The 21,787-nt window shown below is 42.5% G+C and overlaps 2 protein-coding genes across 17 annotated transcripts in view; one reads left to right on the top strand and one right to left on the bottom strand.

Moving 5' to 3' along the window:
* The first annotated feature begins 27 nt into the window (after positions 1-27).
* UQCC5 (ubiquinol-cytochrome c reductase complex assembly factor 5) lies at positions 28-1,883 on the top strand. The gene is made up of 3 exons (XM_079317332.1): positions 28-131; positions 361-537; positions 1,542-1,883. Exons 2-3 carry the CDS (start codon positions 387-389, stop codon positions 1,607-1,609), a joined length of 219 nt encoding a protein of 72 aa, XP_079173458.1. The 5' UTR covers positions 28-131; positions 361-386; the 3' UTR covers positions 1,610-1,883.
* A 3,588-nt stretch (positions 1,884-5,471) lies between these two features.
* PBRM1 (polybromo 1) overlaps positions 5,472-21,787 on the bottom strand; it is a 55,503-nt gene continuing 39,187 nt past the window's right edge. For 9 of the 16 annotated variants that reach the window (XM_079317234.1, XM_079317243.1, XM_079317244.1 and 6 more), the window contains 5 exons: positions 20,796-20,997; positions 13,053-13,208; positions 10,708-10,778; positions 9,093-9,309; positions 7,491-7,679 (listed from right to left, as the gene is read on the bottom strand). In XM_079317234.1, the coding sequence (XP_079173360.1) occupies positions 7,507-7,679; positions 9,093-9,309; positions 10,708-10,778; positions 13,053-13,208; positions 20,796-20,997 (819 nt within the window). In that variant the 3' untranslated portion in view covers positions 7,491-7,506. Of the gene's footprint in view, positions 7,680-9,092; positions 9,310-10,707; positions 10,779-13,052; positions 13,209-13,240; positions 16,367-16,903; positions 17,063-20,795; positions 20,998-21,787 lie in introns of those variants that run through there. The other 7 variants (XM_079317245.1, XM_079317236.1, XM_079317237.1 and 4 more) reach the window with 3 other exon arrangements.

The following is a 21,787-nucleotide window of genomic DNA, read 5'->3' as shown; positions in this document are numbered from 1 at the left end:
CCGGGCGGGCGGGGCCGGCCCCTCACGGCTCCCTCGCGCCAGGCCCCGCCCCCGCCCCGGCCAATCAGGCGAGGCCCTGCGGGGGTCACGTGGGTGCGCGGCGCGTCCTCCTGTCCGGCCGCGCGCGGGAGGTGAGCGGCGCGCGGCGCGGGGTCGCGCGTGGCGGGCGCGGCCCTGATTGGCCGCGCGTTCCCGCCTCAGGGGAGGGGGCGGCGGGGCCGCCATGGCCGCGGGGAACCGGCCGGGCCCCGCTCGGGCCGCGGCCTCTCCTCGCCCGCCACCGGCCGCGGCCGCGCTGTGACTGCGGCGCGGCCCGTCCCGCCTCTCACACGCCCTTCTCTGTTCTCTCCACCCGGGAAGGGCGAAGGCGCCGGTGCCGCCCGGCCATGCTGGTCAGCGAGAAGTTGAAGCGCCTATTGAGGTTTGTGCCCGGGCAGCGGCGCTTTGGCTTTTACAGGTTCCTGCCTTTCTTCTTCGTGCTCGGCGGAGCCATGGAGTGGTTCATGATCAACGTCCGCTTCGGCAAAGAGACTTTCTGTGAGTGCGGGGTCCCTGCGGCCGCACCGCTCCTGCTCGGGGCGCTGCCGCTCTGCCTCCCCAGCAGCAACAAACAAAACCCTGCGCTTAGAGTGCCGAGTAAAATTACAGCTCAAACAGAGTGCCTTTAGGGGGTTAGGAAAAAAAATTCTTTCCTCTAAGGACTGTGAGGCCCTGGCACAGGGTGCCCAGAGAAGCTGTGGCTGCCCCTGCCCTGGAAGTGTCCAAGGCCAGGCTGGATTGGAGAAAACTGGTCCAGCAGAAAGTGTCTCTGTCCATAGCAGGGATGATCTTTAAGGTCCCTCTCAACTCAAAACTTTTCTGCCACGATTGAAAAAGATTCATGAGGTTTGCCAGCATTTAAGCAGAGGTGTGGCATCACCTGAAACGTGACTTTTACAACTTAAAACATAAGTATGAAAATGGCTCATGAGAATTTGACTAATGGCATTTAGTTTCTGTAAGTCAAAGCATTCCTGCTTTTAATAAACCCTGCTAGAAATTTTTGTGTACTTCACTGAAAAGACCAGCTCAACTGCATGTGATGTCAGTGAGGCAGGAAGAATGAAGACCATGGAGGTGGGAATATTCCTGTGTTTTGTTTATATAAAAAAAAGACTAAAATACTGAAGTCACGCTGGAAGCCCTGAGGCATTGACTTCATGCCTATTAATTTCCTTTCAGCTAGTTAGGGCATTTGTAATTTTAATTACCCTCATGGGAAAGTAGACAAGAAACAGCTATTTCGCACTGGAAACTTTAGTTTTCCTAGAAAAACATTTCATTGGGGCTGATGGGAAGAACTTTAGCCTGTACGGGAGAGAGAACATGAGCTATTTTAAGTGGTAATAAGGATTGCTGTTGGCTTGAATTTCCAGTTGCCTGTCAGTCAGCATCTGCAAGAGAAGTTTGGATTGAAAAGTTTAAAAAGAGATGACAGGATTCATGTATTCAACACCATCTTGCACTGGGGAAACTCTAATGTAAAACATCTTTTTCTGCAGATGATGTTTACCGTAGGAAACAATCTGAAAGACAGTATGAGGCAAGGATGGAGAAAGGAGAATTTTAACTGAAACTCTTCAAGGGGGAGCTCCTGAGTGCTTCAGCTGTTCAAGTGCCAAAGCAGCAGCCCTGCCACGTAGATGGTGGGGGAAGACATTGGCTCTGCAAGATGAACTGTGATCCACACGTTTGTGTAATATACTCAGAGGGTTTGGGCAGTTTTGTTCTTCCATATCTGTAATATCTGTATTTAAATGAAGTGAAAATTTAATTGTATTTGGGCCTCTGCCATTAATTTAATGTTTGCTTAGTGCATCTAAATAAACTAAACTGAGTAAACAGTCTGGCTGTTGCATTTGATATGGTGCATCCATCTCAGCATAATAGAAATAGTAATTTTGAGTTAGTTTCTTTTGTAATTACAGGAGCTGCTCTGGCAGCAGATTTGTTTTCTTTGCAGTGTGGCACAATTTTAAGAGAGCACAGATTGACTGCTCAGTGTTTGCTCAGCCCACAGTGCTTGCAAAGTGCCCATCTCTGACAGGGACCAGAGCAAGGAGCAGTATCACTCCTGAATGCTGGGGCAGGAAAGCAGGGCTGGCTGCTGTGTCCCAGGAGAGTTTGCTCCCTGCAGTGACACCAGGAGCCGGAGGTCTGGTGCAGAGTCATTTTTGGGTATCCTATATTGATACAATTGCTTAATTTCTGAGGGTATGGGAGGCTGAAGGTGCAACAAAGAAGCCAATTCTTCAGATCAGCCTAAAACCAGTCCCGAGGGAGTCTGTGCCCTTACAAGTATTCTGTGCTGCCTCCTGCCAGCCTCTCTAAGTCTTCAGCAGCTGTAGAGACAAGGGCAGCTCTGTAGAGGTCAAGATGCAGGTTATCCACTTGCAAACAAAGGGGAACCTTCGTGTTGTGCCTTTCAAGGATTTGATCTGGAGGATTAGTGCTACTTGTGTTTTAAATAGATAAAATCACAGAAATTAAATGAAATCATATAAATTCATATAAAGTCAAAATAAATCATATATTGACTGAGCAGCAAGTGAATCACTTGAGGAAAGCCTCTATTTCACAATAAGAACCTTTGCTATAACTCCAAGGTAGAGCCTAAAACCCCATGCACAAGCTGCTTTTTGCAGTCACAGGTCATTGCACTGGAAGTCAATCCTGACCATAGCAGGGCATTAAAGAATAAAGCAATAATAAAAAAGCCAGATTTTGAAAGCTGAGCTGCTGAGCTATAGCTTCACTTAATTTTATTTCTTGAGCCTTTTGAAACTCTCTTATGCTCGCTTTCAAAAAAATAAACTTTACAATATATGTTTTGGCGTTTTTTTCAAGCAAGACCCCTGTGCCCTAGTTATTTCTCAGGACTTGGGAGCTTGGTATGAAAACTTCCTGTGGCTTCCCTTAAGCACTCCTGTAGTAATAGCAGAGTGTTCCACAGAGAGCCGTGAGCCAAGCCCAGTTCTCACTTCAGACCTCTTGCTTGTTTTGCAGTGCTTTTGCAGTTTCCCATTGGCAGCTGAGAGCACCAGGCACATTCAGAAAGCCTCTGGGATGTCTCCAGCCAGGCAAACACAAAGAGAGAGAAGCTGCAGTCACTCACAAGCTGTCTGGTGTCGGGGAGCTCCGTGTCACTGATCTTGGTGACTGCTGCAGGAATAAAATTCCCTGAGTTGGCATCGTCCCATTTCAGGCAACACAGATCTGTTTCGACAGAATATGAAGCTTGACATTTAGAAATCTGAGCTGCAGTCTCCAATCCTCAGTGTGTTTGCTACCATTGACACTTTGGCATTTTTAGATTTTGCCAGTCTCTCACTAATGCTGGAAATCAGAATAGCTGCAACTCCCCATTCCACAATTCCATCTCATCCAGTTGGAGATTTAGTATCAGTTTTAAACTACACCACATCTTCAACAACCCAAGTCTTCATTTGGTTTTGCAGTTTTGTTCCTGCTGACTCCTAATTCTGTGCTCTTTGCCTTCCCCAGTACTCTTTGACTCCCATATCCCTGTCTCCCTCCCACTCTCCAGCTCCCCCATCTCTCTGCTGTGGCAAAGGGAGCAGGGAGGAAGCAAGAGCTCTCCTTTGGCTGGGCACTCAGGAACACCATGTGGCTGTTCCAGGAGTGAGCCAGGGTCACAGCTTCCACTTCTACCCCTGCCAAGCCCCTGCCAGCTCCAGGGCTGAGCACATCACTTCCTTCTGCAGGGAATTCAGCAGGGGATTCAGCAATTTTGTGCACTTGCAGCCAAGAGGGAGCTATGTAGAGCTGTGTACACTGATGGTTAATCTTTAGTATCTCAGCCTAAGTAAGATATGGAGGATGATCAGTCTCCTCTGGGCAACTGCAACAGAAGGGTAGAAGTGCTGTGAGTCTGGCAGCCTGTGTGAAAGGCAGCATTTATCCCCCAGGCTGAAAACATGGATGTGTGTTAATTAAATAATGCTGTGTTCTGACTGTTTAAATAGCTCTGTAAATTTTATGCCAGGCACACTTTGAGAGGTTCCTATCACTTAATTTTTCTTGCAGTTTGTACAGAAAATGTGTATCCTTGATTCTAATTTAATTGTGTATAAGATGCCTTTTCCATATTACTCATCTAATTTCCTCTATTAAACAGCTACATGGAAGACAGTCCTGAATCACATTAGCTTCCATATGAAATTAAGGTTTGCTGTTTGTTTTCAAACCAATTAATAAGGGTGCATCTGGGACTGACTGAATCTTACCACCTCCACTCAGCTGGTTCCCAATGCTTCACAGTTTTTTCAAGGTTCGCTGCTCACGCTCATTTATGGCTCAATTTTCAACACCACTGTTCTTATCACCTACAGGCACATCTCAAAATACACAGAACATTAGAAAAATGATATTTTATCCAGACACAAGCACATATGTATCAAGGACTTGAGAACATCTGGATCAGCAACAGCCAGAATTACTTGAAATAAAATTGTAACAGAAGTCTTAATGGAACACTCACACCTGGTTAATCCAAAACACTTTGCAAACTATTTTTATTCAAATTAAAAAGACTCAGGTAAACAAAGTGATGGTACATACATGTTATAAACCTGGTTAGCAGCTCAGCCTTCAGGAGTACAAGATCTAATGAAAAGCTAAGCATGGATAAACCAGGTACAAAAACATATGCTGAAAAAAAGTCACCAACATCAACGTTTTGAAGTTTTACACGAACAGTAAATTTTCTCATGGAAGGGAAGGACTGAGGAAGAGAACAAATAATTCTTAGTTGTCTCCAACTGGTTTATGAAAATACCTGTCCTAGTTTTATCTATTTTCCACTCTCACAGAAGCCAACCATTGCCCACACATCCTTTTATTTTAATATGAAAGTTTTGTTTATGCCAGTACAGTGAACAGCAGTGAAAAACAGATGAGGGGCTCAAACACCCACAAAGAGAGAAAAAGAAACAGACAGACATGTCTTTTTTTTTTTTTTTTTTTTTTTTTAAACCAGAGTGAGAAAAGTTTCTTTTGCTGGTTTTGAATTCTAGACTGTAGCCATTATATCCTAAATTTCACCGCAATCGACTGAAATGCCTCCAGTATAGAGAGAAACGATTTTGAAATAAATAAGGCTTAAAATAATTGATCAGGGCCAGCCCAGTGGCTTAGTGGTAGTGCTCTGCACTGCCTTGAGGGAGGAGCCAGGTTTTGTTTGCACTTCCAATCTCTTGCTCCTGGGCCAGAAAGAGCAGTGAAAGGAGGGATTCAGCTGCTCAGCAGGAGAGAGCCAGTGCTGCACATCTGCTCAGCACTGACCTTCAGATAAATTAAACATCTGAGTTATACAGGCTCCAAAGGGAGTCCCATCCAGTCCTCAAAAGAAAATAAATAAAACAATAATTTAATTAAAATTCATCCCAGGTTCTTTGGTGTAATTTTTGTTAATGCTGAGAAGTAGGAGAATCTGGTGGTGTATTAGTACAATCCATGATAGTTCCAAATGCTCAAAAACTAGGATTTTGCTGCCTGATTCACTTCAACATCCAATCTTTGTGGCTAAAAACTGCAAAACCTATGCTAACTTAAACACATTTTATAAGGGTGGTCTAAGACTATTCAATTTCTACTTTATTAAATAAAATTGGTAATTTACAAAGGCCAGTAAAGAAAATTCTTCTTTTGCACCATAGGTGTGCTACCTGTAGAATTAGAAACTGTCCTTTCCCTCTATGTTGTTTTGTTCCATTTTCTTCACATCCATTGCACATCTGACCTAAACTGTCTTTAAGTGCCTATTTGTAATTTCCTGGGGTATTCTATGCAATGACTGGAGGATTGCAATAGGAGAGGGAGAGGAATTGGCCAGTAGAATTGAATCACAGTTTATACTTGCACGTGTCACTTCCCTCATGAGTATTAATTACATCAGTAAAACAAACCCCAAGATATCCAGTATTTGAAGGAAAATATTTAATTTAACCTGCTGCCAAATATACTGAAATGAAAATGTTCTGTACTAACAGACTTTAGAACTCATTTCCACATGATGAACATCTCTAGCATATATGAAGTGTATCAGTAAATCAGTTCATTTGGGCTGAGTTGCAGAATCCACATTCCTGCTGACTTCCCAAATTCTTAGAGCTTTCCCAGTAACTTAAAGAAATCCAAAAATATTAATTCTTTTTCCAAAATTAAATAAATGAAAGGATTTACCTTTAAACAAATAACTTTGTAGTCCAAAAGGTTGGTTAGTTATGAGGACAGGTAAGTCTTTAGCAGAAGGCAGCCACAACCTTGAAATTTGGCAAGAAGAGTCAATATCTATTTTACTTAAGATTAAAAAAAAAAGAAAAAAAAACAACCCCAAACCCTTTGAAGGCTGCAATGCAAGTACTCTGCTTCTCCAATGTACTGGGTATGCTGACCTTACACATACCATACCATACAGTAGTATTTTACTTTCAAGTTAATTTAAGCATCAAATTTCACTCATATTTGCATTGCAAAACTTTCACTAAGGTTAATGAATACACTTAAAGAAAGCATACAAAAATGTCTTACAATGCCCAATCATGAACAGAGTATGTGTGAAAAAAAAAAAGTCACATTACTTCACTAACAGAAAAAGTTGACTTTTCTCCCCTAACTTACCTTCCAAGACCTGGGCTGGTTCCCAGTTCTGCGGTTCCAGCACAGAAGGAAGCTTCAGGGAAGGAGCTTCCCTGCCCCTCTCTGGGTGTGGGGGACATCACAGAACCCCCAGCACAGGGCATGGCAGTGAAACACTTCCCCTCTAAGGGCCTGCCAGCACAGGGACCGTGTTACTGATTCAGGATCACAATGGCCTTGGTTACACAGTTAAATAACTGGACAGGACTGGACAACATGAGCAGTCGAGACACCCCTGTCCCATCCACACCAGCACTTCCAGAGCTGCTGTGGCCCACTCAGCCACCTCAGGGTTGACTTGGAATGCCAATTTTCCTCAGTGCCAAAGCACATCTTACCTTTAGCTTCTTCTAAGAGATCCTCCCTGTTGACACCCGAGCAGCTCTGCCCGAAGTGGCCAGCACACACACAAGCACGGGTACACACATTCTTATAGGATGTAAACTATGACTAATTCACATTCCACTGTATCAATCTGTAAATACTTTGTTTTCCTTTTTTTTTTTTTTAATATAAAAACAATGGCATCAGATTCTCAGCAATAAAGTATAAGAAAGATGAATCCTTGACTACACTCAACCAATTATGAAATCGCCGTCCAAACAAAGGAAACATATGCAAAAAATCCGTGTATTTGATAAAGTCAACTTAATATAACAAAAAGTGAAATATGCTTATTAAAAGTGTCCTTATATAAAAATGGTCTTGCAATGTACAGTAAAATGCAATACAAATTATTGTTGGTTCTCTCTTGCCCCGAGTAGCCAAGGCAGCATTGTCCCGTGTCCTGGCAGGCGGGAGCTGTGCCTACACGTTCTCCAGGTTGTAGGCCTGGCGGATGTTGAGCGTGTCGCGCAGCATCAGGTCGCGCAGGCGCCACAGCGCGTCAGCCATGGTGGTGTGAGCCCCTTTGCTCTTCAGCCAGTGCGAGGGCAGCCGGCTCTCCTGCTCCTTGGACAGGTGCACGTCTCGCCGCCGCGCTGGAACACACAAACGCTCCCGTTAATAACGCTTTGGGCCAGCAACGGGCCAACACAGCTCTACAACAAAGATACTCGCGAGAGGAATGCCTGATTTGTCTTTACAAATAAGCTGAGGGTCTGCTGGTAGATAAGGTTAGCAGTGAGAGATAAAAGAAATGACAGGAGGGATTCCACTGATTGATGAATGGGAAAAGAGATTTGCCTTTACAAACAAACTGTAGGTGTGCTGATAAATGAAATTGGATATTGGAAGATGAAAGAAGCAATGGGGGAAAACCATGAATTCTGTAAGAACAATGAATTCTGTAAGAATTAAAAATTAAAAGGGAGGGTTATACATTAGAGGGGAATCTCAGGTATCAGGTGTTCTGGGAAGTCTGTGCCTCTCAAGTACCTCAGCCCATGGGGAAAGAGAGGGAAAAGCGGCCGGGAAAATAGGATAAAAAGGGAGGCTGTGTTCTCCACAAATATGAGACATCCCAGGGGAATGCCCCATGGGCTCTCCCTTTATTCAAATAAAGCAAAAAGGACTCCTCTGTCTCCTTTTTGGACATAAACCTTTAGTGTTTGTAGATTAATTTTCCTGACACTTGTAACAGTGGTGGGAGTTTGCAACACTTAATTAGTTTGTCTCAGTCTCTTCTGCCTTCACTTAGAGCCAGGATTAAAAAATACACTAAGGAAATGGATTTTCTTGTGTTTGGGCTTGGTTGTTTATTATATCTTACCAAAAAGTACAGAGTGTTCACCAGTACTTCTAGCTACTTGCTAGAAGTGAGGAAAATGGAGCAAGACTCAACAGTCCAATAGAGGATTAGCACCTGTATTATTTATCCTTTTAACCCAATAACCAAATTCCCATAACCCTCAGTGTGACACTGACCAACCAGAAACTACTACCTGAAACCCATGAAGAAGAAGGAAGGAGGAAGATAAACACCGACAAAGACACCACCCAAAATCTTCCATCTCATCCCGTATCTATCACTAGGTTATAAAAACCTCAAATTTAAAACCCTTTACCATGTGAAAGCACACACTTCTATTTAACTACACAGCTGTGATTTTAACTTCATGACTCAAGTTTAGAAACCTTCTCCAAGGCCCCAGGTCAAAAGCAGTGTTTTCCAGGGGGTCAGTTCCAGAAAACACAGAAAGCTTGAAAACCTCATGTTTCTGGGATCCAACAGATACTCGACTTTTGCTCTTAGTATTTAAGCTCATACCATTGATACTTAGGTTTATACAACACTGGTGGAATTCACCTGTGGATAACATATGTATTCTCAGTCTGTGGATTTGTCTTTAGGAATTACTTGCATGCATATATTTTAAAAAGCAAACAGCAGATTTATTTTGCATTTTCTACAAAAGCAAAACCAATGGGTTATGAGGAACCCAAAGCCTTACCTGCAAGGGTCTGGTCCCACTTGCTGATACTGTTTGACTCAGCACTGAGCCCTTCGATGTATTTCAGGTAGGCTTCAGAATGGAGGAGCCTCTGTGTCTTTGGTGGAGGGGAGACAAACATGGGGGTGCTGGGCTGCTGCATCACGGGCTGGCTGGCAGGGCTCTGCCCGGGGTAGGGCGGCGGCGCCTGCTGGCCCGGCGGGCCCAGGATCCCGATCTGAAACAAAGGCAGCCAGGGCTCACACCCACTGCTCACACAGGGACACGGCAGGAACGCCCCAGCCTCGGGCAGCCTCCAGCAAGGGAGCTGCAACTCAGCTAATGTGCAAAAGCCTGAGAAAATCCCCACTTTGCCCGGGAGATGCACAGAGCCAGGAAGTGCAAACAACCATTCAAACTCAGATATTGTTCATATTTCTGATTTATGTAAATATACTCTGGTTATCATCATCATATCTCTTCTAACCTTAACTACACCTTTTATCTCCTTTTTATTTCATGTTTTATCCAGTTTCATTTGAAATACTGTGGTCAGTGAAGTGCAAAAGTTAACTCTAAAATATCTAATCCAAACTGACACGGATCCTTGGACAGCTGGGTTATTTCCACAGAATCACTATCAGACAAAAAGCCAGGAAAACTCCCAGTCACACAGAATTCCTACCACTGTGATTAACCAGCAGTACTGAAGACTCTTAGCACAGACATCCCATGGTCTGGAATAACTCAACGTCATGACATCAGCACTTTACCACTTAACTTCTGGTACTCACAGAATGGTTTGGGTTGAAAGAGGCCTTAAAGTTCATCTCATTCCAACCCCCTGTCGTGTGCAGAGACACTTTCCACTAGACCAGGTCACTCCAGGCCCCATCCAAGCTGCCTTAAATGACTGGGGCAGCCACAGCTGCTCTGGGCACCCTGTGTCAGTGCTTCTGCATGAGTCACTTCTTCCCAGCACCTAACCTAAACCTCTCCTCCTTTAGTTTAAAACTATTCCCCCTCATCCTACCACTATCTGCCTGTGCACAGCCACTCCCCCTCCCTTTCTTTACACCCTCAGGCCAAAACCACATTACTCTTTATAATGGAAAAATTTAGTCAATAAAATTGGAAATGTTCTGAACAGTTAACCTGCATTAATCATTGAGAAGAAAAATCAGATCATCACAGTTACCCAAACTCACAAATTCTGAACAGCCAATGAACATCTGCTTCATCAGTTTGTGAAATATGAACATTTTTAACCTATTCATCAACAGGTGATAAAATGGGCAGTGTCTTCTCTGTGCCACAAAGCACACAAAGCCTAGACTATCAGCAGTTTCACAGTATGCTGAAATAACTCAGTTTAGCAGAAAGCTAAGACAAAACACTGCCTTGTTTATAATGAAGTTCTCATTGGACAAACCTCCTGAGTGTAACAATTCAACCATCAAATACAGACATAAATCTCTGAGAGTGAGATATTAACTGGTTCTAAACACATCAGAACATTTCATTTCTGCTTTCCCTGGGAAAGCCTATGTGCATCCCTACATGTCTGAACTGGGATCCTGCTCAAATGCTGATTCTGAGCCTTAGAGCCTCATAAATAATGCAAAAAATTACTCACCTGCTGTCCAAAAGGACTTGCTCCTGGTGCTGGAGTGCCTACCATGGGGGACACATTTTGGCCTATAACACCTATATTCCAAAATATAAAATAATTAGTCTTACTTCAGAGCACTGACAAATACCTCTTTGGTCTTCCACAGTAAGAATTTATACTTTCATATCACTGCTCACAGTTAATTTAAGCAGATATACAACATTCAAGTATTCCCCTCACCCCCAATAAAAAACTTCACAAGTTTCTGAACATGGCAACTACCAAACACTGATATGTGGCCTGCTGAATTATTTTAATTCGAGAAATGCAAAAGTGATTAAATTTTGCTGTTCATGGTTTTTTTTTCATGTTACTTAGTGATTACCTGATTGTATATTTTCATTTATAATATATACCTTTGGCTTGACAGGATCTTCCTGAAGTCCTTTTCTTTAAGAAAGGAAATGCTGATCTGCTTTAGTAACACTTTATAGTTCCTTGTGTTCAGTTTTGTAAAATATGTTCACAGCAGGATGAAATTCAAGCCTTTGCACAAATTCTGCTAGATCTCTCTAATACAAAATGTAACTTGCAGGTTAAGCTTCAATAGACTTAAATACAGAATAATGAATATTTGAAATCAATGTCAAAAAAATAAAAGCTGTTTTTCTCAAGCATATTGGGACTTCTCCCTACTGCACAGAGTGCAGCACAACCATGTCAGTCTTACATACAAAAATTTACAGATCTAAACAAGAGTCATGCAGTTTCTAACATTTTTACATACAGATGATCTGGTCTGAAAAAAATGGAAGTTATGTATGCTGCTGCTTTTCTTTCTGTTTGTGCCACTTCTCATGTTCATTCCTTGGAAAAGCTGCAGACTAACTGTGCTCTTCCTGAGAGTTTCATTTACATGAATTAAATGCATGATTTCTCTATCAGTGATCAAAGCATGTGCCACTGGGTTTCATTCACTAAAGCATTTTTCAAATGCACTTTCCATTTGATCACAGCTCCCATTTTAAATGTGTCTGTACCAACAGCATTTCAGAATCTGGGAAAAACATTGGTAACACAAGCTGTGGAATTATTTTTAGTCCAGGGGGAAGGGGTCTGGAGAAGGACACCCCCTCTTCCCAGCATCAGAGCACAGCTTCACCCTTAGCCAGTTCAGCACCACTTCAGGTGTGGTCGTCTACTCCTCCTTGCTAATCCATCCTGCCAGTTTGAAACACAAACATCCAGCCCAGGGCAGTGGGAACAGCCCTTCAGAGGGATGCACTGTCCTGGATTCACCTCCCAACATTTGGCTGATGTGTGCCAGTGTCACTGCTCAGCTGCTGTCCTGCTCCCTCTAGGTGCTGTGGCAGGGAATCGTGCACTCCAGCCAAGCTGCAGTGTAATGCTGATGGGTTTCATCAACACCAGGCAAGCAAACAAAAACTCCCCAACTCAAATGATTCATGTACAGATGAAACTCCTTAACAGAGTTTCTGATAAACACAGTTGCAAGGGGGTAGGGGGAGGTGAATGAGACCATTTTGTCCACAGCTTGTTTACTGCTGAACAGAGGGATGGCACATCTTTTCCACAGGCACATGAGTTATCAGAGGTAAAAAACTAATCATCAGGAAACAGATCAGAGGGCAGATGTTTTTCCCTTAAGTGGGACATGTTAATGGCATTAACACTGGCAAAACATTTGTTTCATTTAAGCCTCGCTTTTCATCAAAAGCATGACAAAATCACAGCAAATGCAGCAGAAATGCTCTCAAAAATCAAGTAAAAATTTAGCCACAGAGAATACTGAATTTCATCTTGTCCCTACATGTTTCCAGTCACTGTTCTATCAGCAAGCTTGAATTTGAACACTGTTTCACAGTAACACATCAGTGCCCCACTGGCCAAGGAGTCTTACATGACCAGGCTCATTTCAGTGCAGTCTGACATAAACACACTGAAAAAACTCTGGTAAGGAATGAGAACAATAAATTTCATTTATAAGTCCACTTCGAACAAGTAAAGGATGAGTGCAGAGATGCTGTTCAAATGACATAAGGATATGAACAGGCTGATTTCAGCTTTTCACACTCAAACTCACACTGATAAACTCAAGTACAATCATGAAGGTCTTTTTGGCTGGAACAGAACTTCCTGGAGCAGCAGCATGTTTCTCCAGTGCCCTTTCTCTAGGGCTTAGGGGACATGCTGTTGTGTCAGTGTTTTGCACACCCCTCACATTCAGCAGTGCTGGTACTCACACACCAAAGCCAGGACCAGAACAAGCTGCAGAGAACTCCTGTAAGAATGGGTTAAACCAAGAACATGGCAATGAAATCAAGAGGGAATGAGGATGAGGCTCTTACCGGGTGGTGGGATGCCTGGGATGCCTGGCATACCTGGCGGGAGTTGGTGGGGTGGTGGCACCCCTGGGTGAAGTGGCTGCATGCTGCCCATGCTAACAATGCCATCAACTGGGCCCTGCAAAGGTGGCAGCACCGGTGGATAGCCACTTATCATGCCTTGAAGGACACAACAAATTTCAAACATGCATCAATAACATGCAATATGGTCTACACAGTATGCACAGACATGCACTATCCACACACACACACACAGAAAAAGCACCTTTAGTACAGCAAGACAATACTACAATTAGTATCTTGCAAAAAAAAAAACCAAAAAAAAAACCCCAAAAATTAAAAATAAAAGCTGTAAATATGAAACACTGTACTTTTGATGAATTAGTATTTAGTGTATTTGTATGTTTCTCACAGGGCAATAAATACTCAGATATGTTAACACAAGGAATAAATTCAGCCACAATTAAGTGTTACTAATGCAAGCAGTTTTAATACAGCTTAAAGCTCTGCCATCTGCATACAGATTACAAACACAACACTGACTGGCCAGCCCCACGGACAGCCCTGCTCTTTTGGGCTAGCTCAGAGGCCACAAAAACAAAACCCCAGACATTTTCCTGCAGTACACATGCAAAACTGATGCACAAAAGCCCTACAACATTCACATACTTGAAACTAATAGCAGTCAGTGATGGGTGATTTTTATTAAACCATCTCCAGTATGAATTAAGGAAGTAAAACAAATTTTAAACTTGGGTTTAAAGTGCTGGGCCTGCAGTAACTTACACTCATGGCATTAGACTGAAGTGAAAGGACTTACAAGGAGCACCTGCAGTCCCTCACAGAACTTCACTGTCCATGTCTGCAAGGTATCTTTAGAGGAAAATCTGTGACACTGCAAATACCTGTATTGTGCTGCTGCTTGAAAATTTAGTTTTCTGCATGTGAGGGAAGAAAATGGAGAGCTTTCTCTGACTTGGGCTCAGATTTTCTGCTGTCCATGTAGTTAACCTACCCAGCATTACTACACTCTGCTTGTTAGGTCCTGGAATGTTTAATTTAAATGGATGCATTGCCAGGTAAGCAAGGAAAGGGGTTGGAAAGACAATGAAAAGATGACAGAGGACAGAAGCAGGTCTAGAGAGATGAGGTAAGACAGAAATGCAGATTTGCTGGGACTTCTATATTCTGCTCCAAGAAACCACGAAGTCTTTGCCACACTCCCTGTAACTCATAAAAGGAACTTTCAAAACAGATTTCTGGAATGAGGCTGGTCAAAAACTCTCATCAGTCCCAACTGAGAGCAAAGCTGTCACAAGCTCAGGGTCTTAACAGGAGGAGCAGCTCCAAAATAAAAGCTAAACCTGTCACTTCCTCAGGATGTTACACAAGTGAGAAACCTCTAATCCCAAAAGCTTTACATGGAGAAAACACCAAGGAAATAAAGAACTAATCTCCCTCAAGCCTTCATTTTCCACAGAGCACCTAGAATGACACATAAAATATGCTGTAGGTACCTATTTCAAATATCTGAAACCTTATCTGTATCTCTTTATTACAGGAAAATCCATATGTCCAATGGAGAAAGTAAAAGAAGAAACACAACAAAAGCCTCCTTGGCATAAAGAGCTTTCACACTGTAGCTACTGCCTGGTACTTCCAGAGCACCCAGAGCTGCTCACACATCTTCAGTGCAGCTCTGAAGCTTTAAAACAAGCAAACAAAAAACTCTCCAAGGAATCAAACCCATATTTATCAATCATGTAAGCTTAGTTCTACATTTCCAATTAAAATACTCAACAACTGGCTAATAAAGGTGCCATCAAATCTCCATGAGAAATCAGTTCTTGCAGCTCATTCTGAGTATGAGCCATTTTCTTACCCCATGTACAAATTGCAAACTTTTATTTTAAACTAGCAAACATGGCCAAACTATTTCCAGCTTCCACAACTGTGATTTGTCTTTGAAATTACTTATTCTCCTGTGTTTTTTTACAACAATGTAAGCTTTTGTAATAACTAAATGTAGAAGACACTAAAGTGCTGCACACTAAGAGAAACATCTCAGAAGGGTTCCAGATTTCCTGGCCCTGTGGGCCATAAAGAAGTTCTGTGATGGAGAAGCTCTCTGAATTAGAGAAAAGCAATCCAAGGATGGAGGAGGATATGAAAGACATCCAAACACAGTAAGACACTTCCAGGTAGGTCTTGTGAAAATCAAAAGATAAAGACTGTGTTTTTCAAATGGATCACAAAAGTAGAAAGAGTTTAAAAGGATCTGCTCCATCATCTATTTTAAGGAAGTATTTCCCAAAGCCAAAGTGAAGAGCCTTAAGTGTTGATCTGCTTGAATAAGACAGTGGCCTGAAATAGAGGTTTGCTGTCACAGGAAATAAGGTAGCATGTGTAGTTGGCAGAATTTCTGGGGAAGTTTTAAGGAAGTGTTAACAGCAAGTACTACTGCCCATCAACACCTGCCTCCAAAAATTGGAAAAGTGACTCAGTGCCAAAAAACCCAAGAACCAAACTAAGAAAACACAACTCAAGAGGATGGTATTTCTACATATTCTAGATTGAAATAAATTTCTCACAAAAGAGATCAGCACTGGGAAACCCTTTTTTCCCCCTCCTTTTTCTTAATATATGCACAGATAAGTGTACACACACACACAAACATACACCAACTGCAAACAGTTCAGAGGGAAATTATCATGAACAGAGTGAAAAAAAGCCAAAAGAAAAATGCAACTCAATGTAAACAAATGCTTTGTAACCTGGAGATCATGAACCAACTAAGGAATGTGCCTTCAGTTAAACATCCATGCAGCCTATTTACTGAAAGGGGATTTAGAGATGAAAACGCTTCAGGCTGTCAGCTCGAAATAAGGCCACAGCCTGTGAGATGAGAAAGAAAAAGAAAAATGACAAAAGAATAAATTGAATAATTGGAATGTCTTAAGGGAAAGTTAAAAAGATCCCAAAACTCAAACCAAAAACCTTCCAAATACTCATTTATATCTACTCGGCACTATTTTGACCTCGACTGAAGCATTTTAATTCTTATTTTAATTAGAAACTGGGGAAAGAAAACAACCTATCGGGTCACACCTAATTAATTTTCTCACCCATGTATGGCTGATTTCCATACAAGAGTCTTCAGTGGACTACATTGTCTTCAGATCTGATCCTGAAAATACTTACTCTGAGCATACTCCCTATGAAATCAAGCCGGATTACAACTGGTAACGAGCTCAACACCCAGCAACAGGGACCTCGTGGAAGAGTTCTCCAAGCTCAGTTCTATTCTGAAAAATAACCTGATAAAACCAGCAATGTTGTCATTTTGTCTTTGTTTCTGCAACGGCTCTAGATCCTGGTCTGCTCAGCTTAGCAGTGCCTAAGAGGCAGTTCTACAAAGCTTTTGCTTGGATTTAAAATCTGGGTTAGACTCTGTTGGTTTCTAACCTCCCTGACAATTAAAACCCCCAACAATCTCCCTCCTGCTTTACCACTGCCACGATGCCGCATGCACTAGAAGACTGCTCAGCTGCTGCCCTTGTGCCACAGCAGGGCTAAAGGTGAGCTCTGCAGGGCAGAGTGAATAAACACCACTGCACACTACCAGAACAGGACACTGCATGAGGACCCTGCTTCTCTGCTCTTTCCACAGGCTGCTCTCCACTGGAGCAAGTCACGCTGGCCACCAGCCACCGCTGCGCTAGGCACGTTCATCACGAAGAACGACTGAAGAGTTTGAGCTTTTGCTTCCAACGTGACCCAAGAGAGTGTTCAGAGTTATGAAGGGGATTGATAAAGTGGATGAGGAAAAAATGGTCATAGCTCCTACGTTTTACCTGCAACGGGTGTCAACTGCTGATTGAGCATTCCCATTGGTGTTGGTGGCGGCACCACCCCCATAAGAGCCCCGACAGGAGTGCCTGCCCGGGGGGAGGAATTCTGCTGCTGTGCTGCTCGCTCTCTCTCCTGCTGCTCAGCAACTTTAGCTGCCCGCTCTGTAAAAGTATTTTAGATTTTCAGTTCTGTTTTGTAACCCAGACTTTCAAAATATTATCTGTTCATTAAAAAGGACTAGTCAGACACTGGCATAGTTTAGTCAAATATAAAGTAGAACAGATGAATCTTTTTTAAACAGCATATGATTTGATTTCATGTGGCTGCAGCTAAGACTTTTAGAGAACCTTTCATGAAAAAATGTCCACAAAGTTTTATCTCTTCCAAATAAAAATTAGAATAAATAATAAAATAGAAATTAAAAAAAAATTAAAAACAAATTTGATGATAATAACAGCAGTGTTACCAACATGAAGCAGCAGTCCAGCACTAGGCTCGGTCTGCACTAGGATGTGGCAAAACATTCCCTGTTTTGACACCACTGGCTCAGCCAAACCAGCTGCAGCCAAGGCCAGCAGCTCTTGGGTGGATCCATTGCCAGCTGCTGTGGGAACTGAAGCCCCATGTCTGCCAGGTGTGCCCTAAAGAATGCTGCAAAGAGCAGACAGCAGTGCCAGCTGCTGGCACAGTCAGTTGTAGGCTCCCCGTGTATTTTACTGCTGATGCAGCTGAAAAGTGGTGGCAAAATCGGGGAGCATTTATAAAGTTTCCCTAGTGCAGATTGGTCCTTAGCTTCTGAAACATAACAAGCAGCAGGTTTTGATAAACCAAAAATATTTTTCTCTGCCTCTTTCTGTCATTTCCCCGTTTGGTACCCTGTGAGTTTTTTTTTTCTGAAGATGTCTAACTCACATTGTGCTGCTCACTGGAGGTCATGTGTGTCCTTTGTACGATGAATCTGGTCATTATCTCAATCAAGTCTCTCACTGTGACTGCAAGAACAAAAGATCTACTGCAGGGTAATCTGACCAGAGGACAATTTTATATTAAGGGAAGGGCAAAGGGTCATGGGAAGAAGAAAGAAAAAAAACAAAAGCCAAGCAAACAAAAAAGGAGATATACTGAATGCCCACTCCAGGTGCCTTGGGGCCATGAAAGTTGCTGCTTTGTTTACTCTGAACGTTGTGTCTGACTGGCACAACGAGGAACAAGGAAGAATAAATGGATGCAGGGTACATCTCCAGCAATATTTAACAACAGTGAATGCAGGGCTATGAGTTCTCTTGCAGTTGGTGAAAGATGGAACTGCCACTAAATCAGCAATCCAGGTTCTCTGTCCAACGAAGTCTAAGAAGAAGCTCATCAAGGAGATTAAGTTATGCATCCTGCCAGAGTTACTCACTTCCTCTAGGACATGACTTTGAACATCTATCACAATTTGACTCCTCTAGAACCTGTTTGTGCAGCTTCTAGCACTACTTCCACACACTCAAAGACCAGTTTAATTTCCTTCCTTCTTCCCACTTTTGCAATTTCAGGCAGTGATGACGACGCAGAGAAACTTCTACATTTAATACAGGCAACTCAGATGCAGTTGAGCACAAAATACACAAGATATTTAAAGGTAGATCCTGAGGTAGAAAAATGAGAAAATCCTCTCCAGAGCACAGCAAGCACTTTGGGAAAAGAGGAAGCAGTTGTTCTGACTCTCACCTACTTTTGGCCAGCTAAAAAACAAAAATTGGTCAGACAAAAGCAAAAGAGACACTCCGATGAATGAGAAATTACTGTTAAGTGCTCAGCTTTACCAGACTTCAGAGTGCTGAGGTTTGAAGAAGGACCTGATGTAGGACAGTACTCAAGTTCTACCTAGGCCCTATCCATGTCCTGACTGCCACAGAAGTAACAAATGCAATAATACTGTCAAAGGGAACTGGAGGAGGTATCTGAAAGTTCAGCCTAAAGCATTCACCCTAATACTCAATAACAAACCCAAATCACATAGGCCAGGATTTGAGATCATTCAAACATTTCCAACACATCTCAAGAGACAGGAAAGAGACCTTCTGCTTTGAACAGAGTTTTTCCTTAAAACAGGCCTTTCCCTCAATCTCATGCATTCCTGTATTTGACAGGCACTTCCAACACAGCCTCTTCTCTGCCCTACTATCACTAAAAAACAACTAATACCCTCCACAGAAACCAAACTATCAGTGGGTCAAAATTGATCTAAAATGTAAACTACTTCTCACCAGAAAATGGCAGCACCCTGTTTTTTACTGAGATGCCAAACCATGCCCACTCTCTTCTCCCTGGCTCACATCCACACCAGGGAACACATGAATTCTGACTCCTCACAGTGGAAGGAATGGAGTTTCTCTCCTTTCACACATGATAAGCACAGTTCTGACACTTTGTTACCCCATCCCAACCCCTCAAAACCAAGTAAAAGCAGGTGTAATTCAGGACAGACACCAAGCCAGGGACACTGAAGCTCAAACCCCAAAAGCTTAGGAAAATTTTAATTGAGAAGGAAGATTAAAAGGGAAGCACACAGACATTCATTAACACAGTGGACAAATAGAGCCCTCCTGCAGAAGTGCAGGGCTTCAAGCTGCTCTAAGCGAGGAAGCAGTGACATGCCAGCCATCCTTCTGCTGAAGGAGCAGGCTGTAAGGACAGATCTGCCAATAAAAAGATCACACATGCACCTAGAAGGATGGAAAAGGAAACTACAGAACAAAGTAAGGCCCCAGCAGTCTCACAAAGAAAGAGCGTTACCATTTCCCTTCGCAGCACTTGCAAAGCAAACTTGCACAGAGCAAAGGGTGCTGTGCTACCCTCCAGAGCTGCAAAGAGGTGCTGCTGAAAATTCAGAAAGGACTGAGGTGGCTGAGAGGGGACAGTGACAGCATGCAAGCTTCCAGCTTCAAGATCAAAGCTGCCTTTAAGTTATGAGTGTGCAGAAAACCTATCCAATCTCATTTTCAAAGTTAAAACGGAATTGGGTCATAACTTTTCAGGGTGTTGAAATATTCCTATCCAAAGGAGCATTTTCTTTCAATAAAGTTGCATCAATACAGTAGTCAATAGTGTTGACATGCTAGAGAACTAGAGAAATAATTATGGATATTAAGCCCATGTATTTAGCTTGGGTAAGGGCTGGCTGTTAAATTCCAGTGTATTTTATTTTAATCAAATAAAAGTTAAAACACAGTGACTATTTATCAGAAGGAATGGAAGGAAAGGAAGGAGGGAAGAAAAGGAGGAAGGGAAAGAAAGGAAAGGAGGGAAGGAATTGAGGAAAAGAAGGGAGGAAAGGAATAAAAGATAGATCTAAAGTATCTCATGATTATGGAATATTCCTAGGCTTATTTCAGGATATGAAATCTCTCGACAAAATCAGTTACAAGAGTTGATTAATACTGTACTGAATAATAGGTCATATTTACAGTACAGTCCTAAGCCTCTGAGGACTCTAAGTACTGTTAATAATGAACTTTTCCACACTCCCATGTAAGCCTTTCTTACCTGTTGCTACAGCTCTCAAGAGCTCCTCAGTCCTCCTTTAAGGAAACATTGGTAAAATATTTTTCCAACTGACTTGTAGCCCAGGAGCTCCATACCCCTTTATTTCTAATTTGTCCCCATTTTCTTGGTCTTTGTTAATATGGTTATTTGTGGCAAAGACATTTTAATTATCAGTTGTGCTCTACATAACTAAAACATACATTTTGCTCCTCTTCAGTCATCTCTCAATATGAACTCCTCTTTAAGGTACATCCAGACACAAACATAAATATTTTCTTTTATTAAACCTGTCATCTGAACAACAGAAAGAGCTGAGAAAGAAAAAAAGGCAGAAAAGAGTTCAGCATCTCAGTTTTTACTTACCTTCATATTCTGCTTTTTTCGTTGCTTCCAAGTTTCTCCATTCAGTTCCTACAAGTCTGCTGAGCTCTCCAAAGGAGTAGTCAGGGTGCTGAGCTTTAATCACAGCTCTCATCTCGCTGCTAAACAAGATGTACCCACTCATGTTGATCTTCCTTTTTGATCCCTCCTTCTTGGTGCTGCCCTTAACAGACTTGGGAGTGGACTGTGAGAAAAAGCAGTTATGACCACAAGTGTACAAAAGAGAAGGCCAGAAGAGAACAAAAGGAATTGTGTCATGTCACAGATTTCATCCATTGAGCTGTTCAGAGATGATGCCAACACAAGTAGAGTAAAATACTTTATTAGCCATCACACATTTTAGGAAAATACTTCCCCACTTCCTCCTTGGCCTTTGCAATCCCTACTCTCCCTCATTCCACCTTCTAAATGTTATTTTGCCTGTCTGACCATTTCTCCCTGAAAAACCAAAGCCCAGCTTTGTTGATCACTGTCTACCTGCATCACAGGTTCACACCATGTTCTTATGTTGATGAGTAACAAAAATTCTGCTCCTTTGATTATCCTACTATAGATGCCCCTGGTGAGAGCTCCTTGATGTTTTCAACCACCAAAAAATTAACCTATTCTAGCATCTCTACACTGAGATACCAGAGCTGGAGCCTCTTTTTGAGGGTTCTTCCATCTGTATTTATCACAGGAGACCATAATTCATCCATACTCTGAGCAGTAAGACCTATAAATGTACCATCACAACAAAACCCTCTGAAGATCCTTCTAATACCCCAAACGTTACAATCTGTCACATCTTGAAAAGTGTCATTGTTTCCAAATACCTGGTGGAGGCTAAAAAGGAAACAAAAACATATTTAACTGTTTCCTTCCTTTCCTGAAATTCTGGCCACGTTATTGACTCTTTCAACTTGCTGCTTTGACCCCACAGCTCAACACTCTCCTCTCAGCTAAAAACATTCATACCAAGATACTTTAAAAGT

Source organism: Erithacus rubecula, assembly GCF_903797595.1.
Source record: "Erithacus rubecula genome assembly, chromosome: 13".
Classification (NCBI taxonomy): domain Eukaryota; kingdom Metazoa; phylum Chordata; class Aves; order Passeriformes; family Muscicapidae; genus Erithacus; species Erithacus rubecula.
Note: the sequence above shows the minus strand (reverse complement) of the source record. Positions and strands in the feature narration are given on the sequence as shown.

What these genes read in the sequence shown, in the direction of transcription:
- UQCC5 (XM_079317332.1), top strand. Translation starts at nt 387, where the DNA reads ATGCTGGTCAGCGAGAAGTTGAAGCGCCTATTGAGGTTTGTGCCCGGG. An exon ending in CTTCGGCAAAGAGACTTTCT is followed by an intron (nt 538 to 1,541) that starts GTGAGTGCGGGG and finishes CTTTTTCTGCAG; the next exon opens with ATGATGTTTACCGTAGGAAA.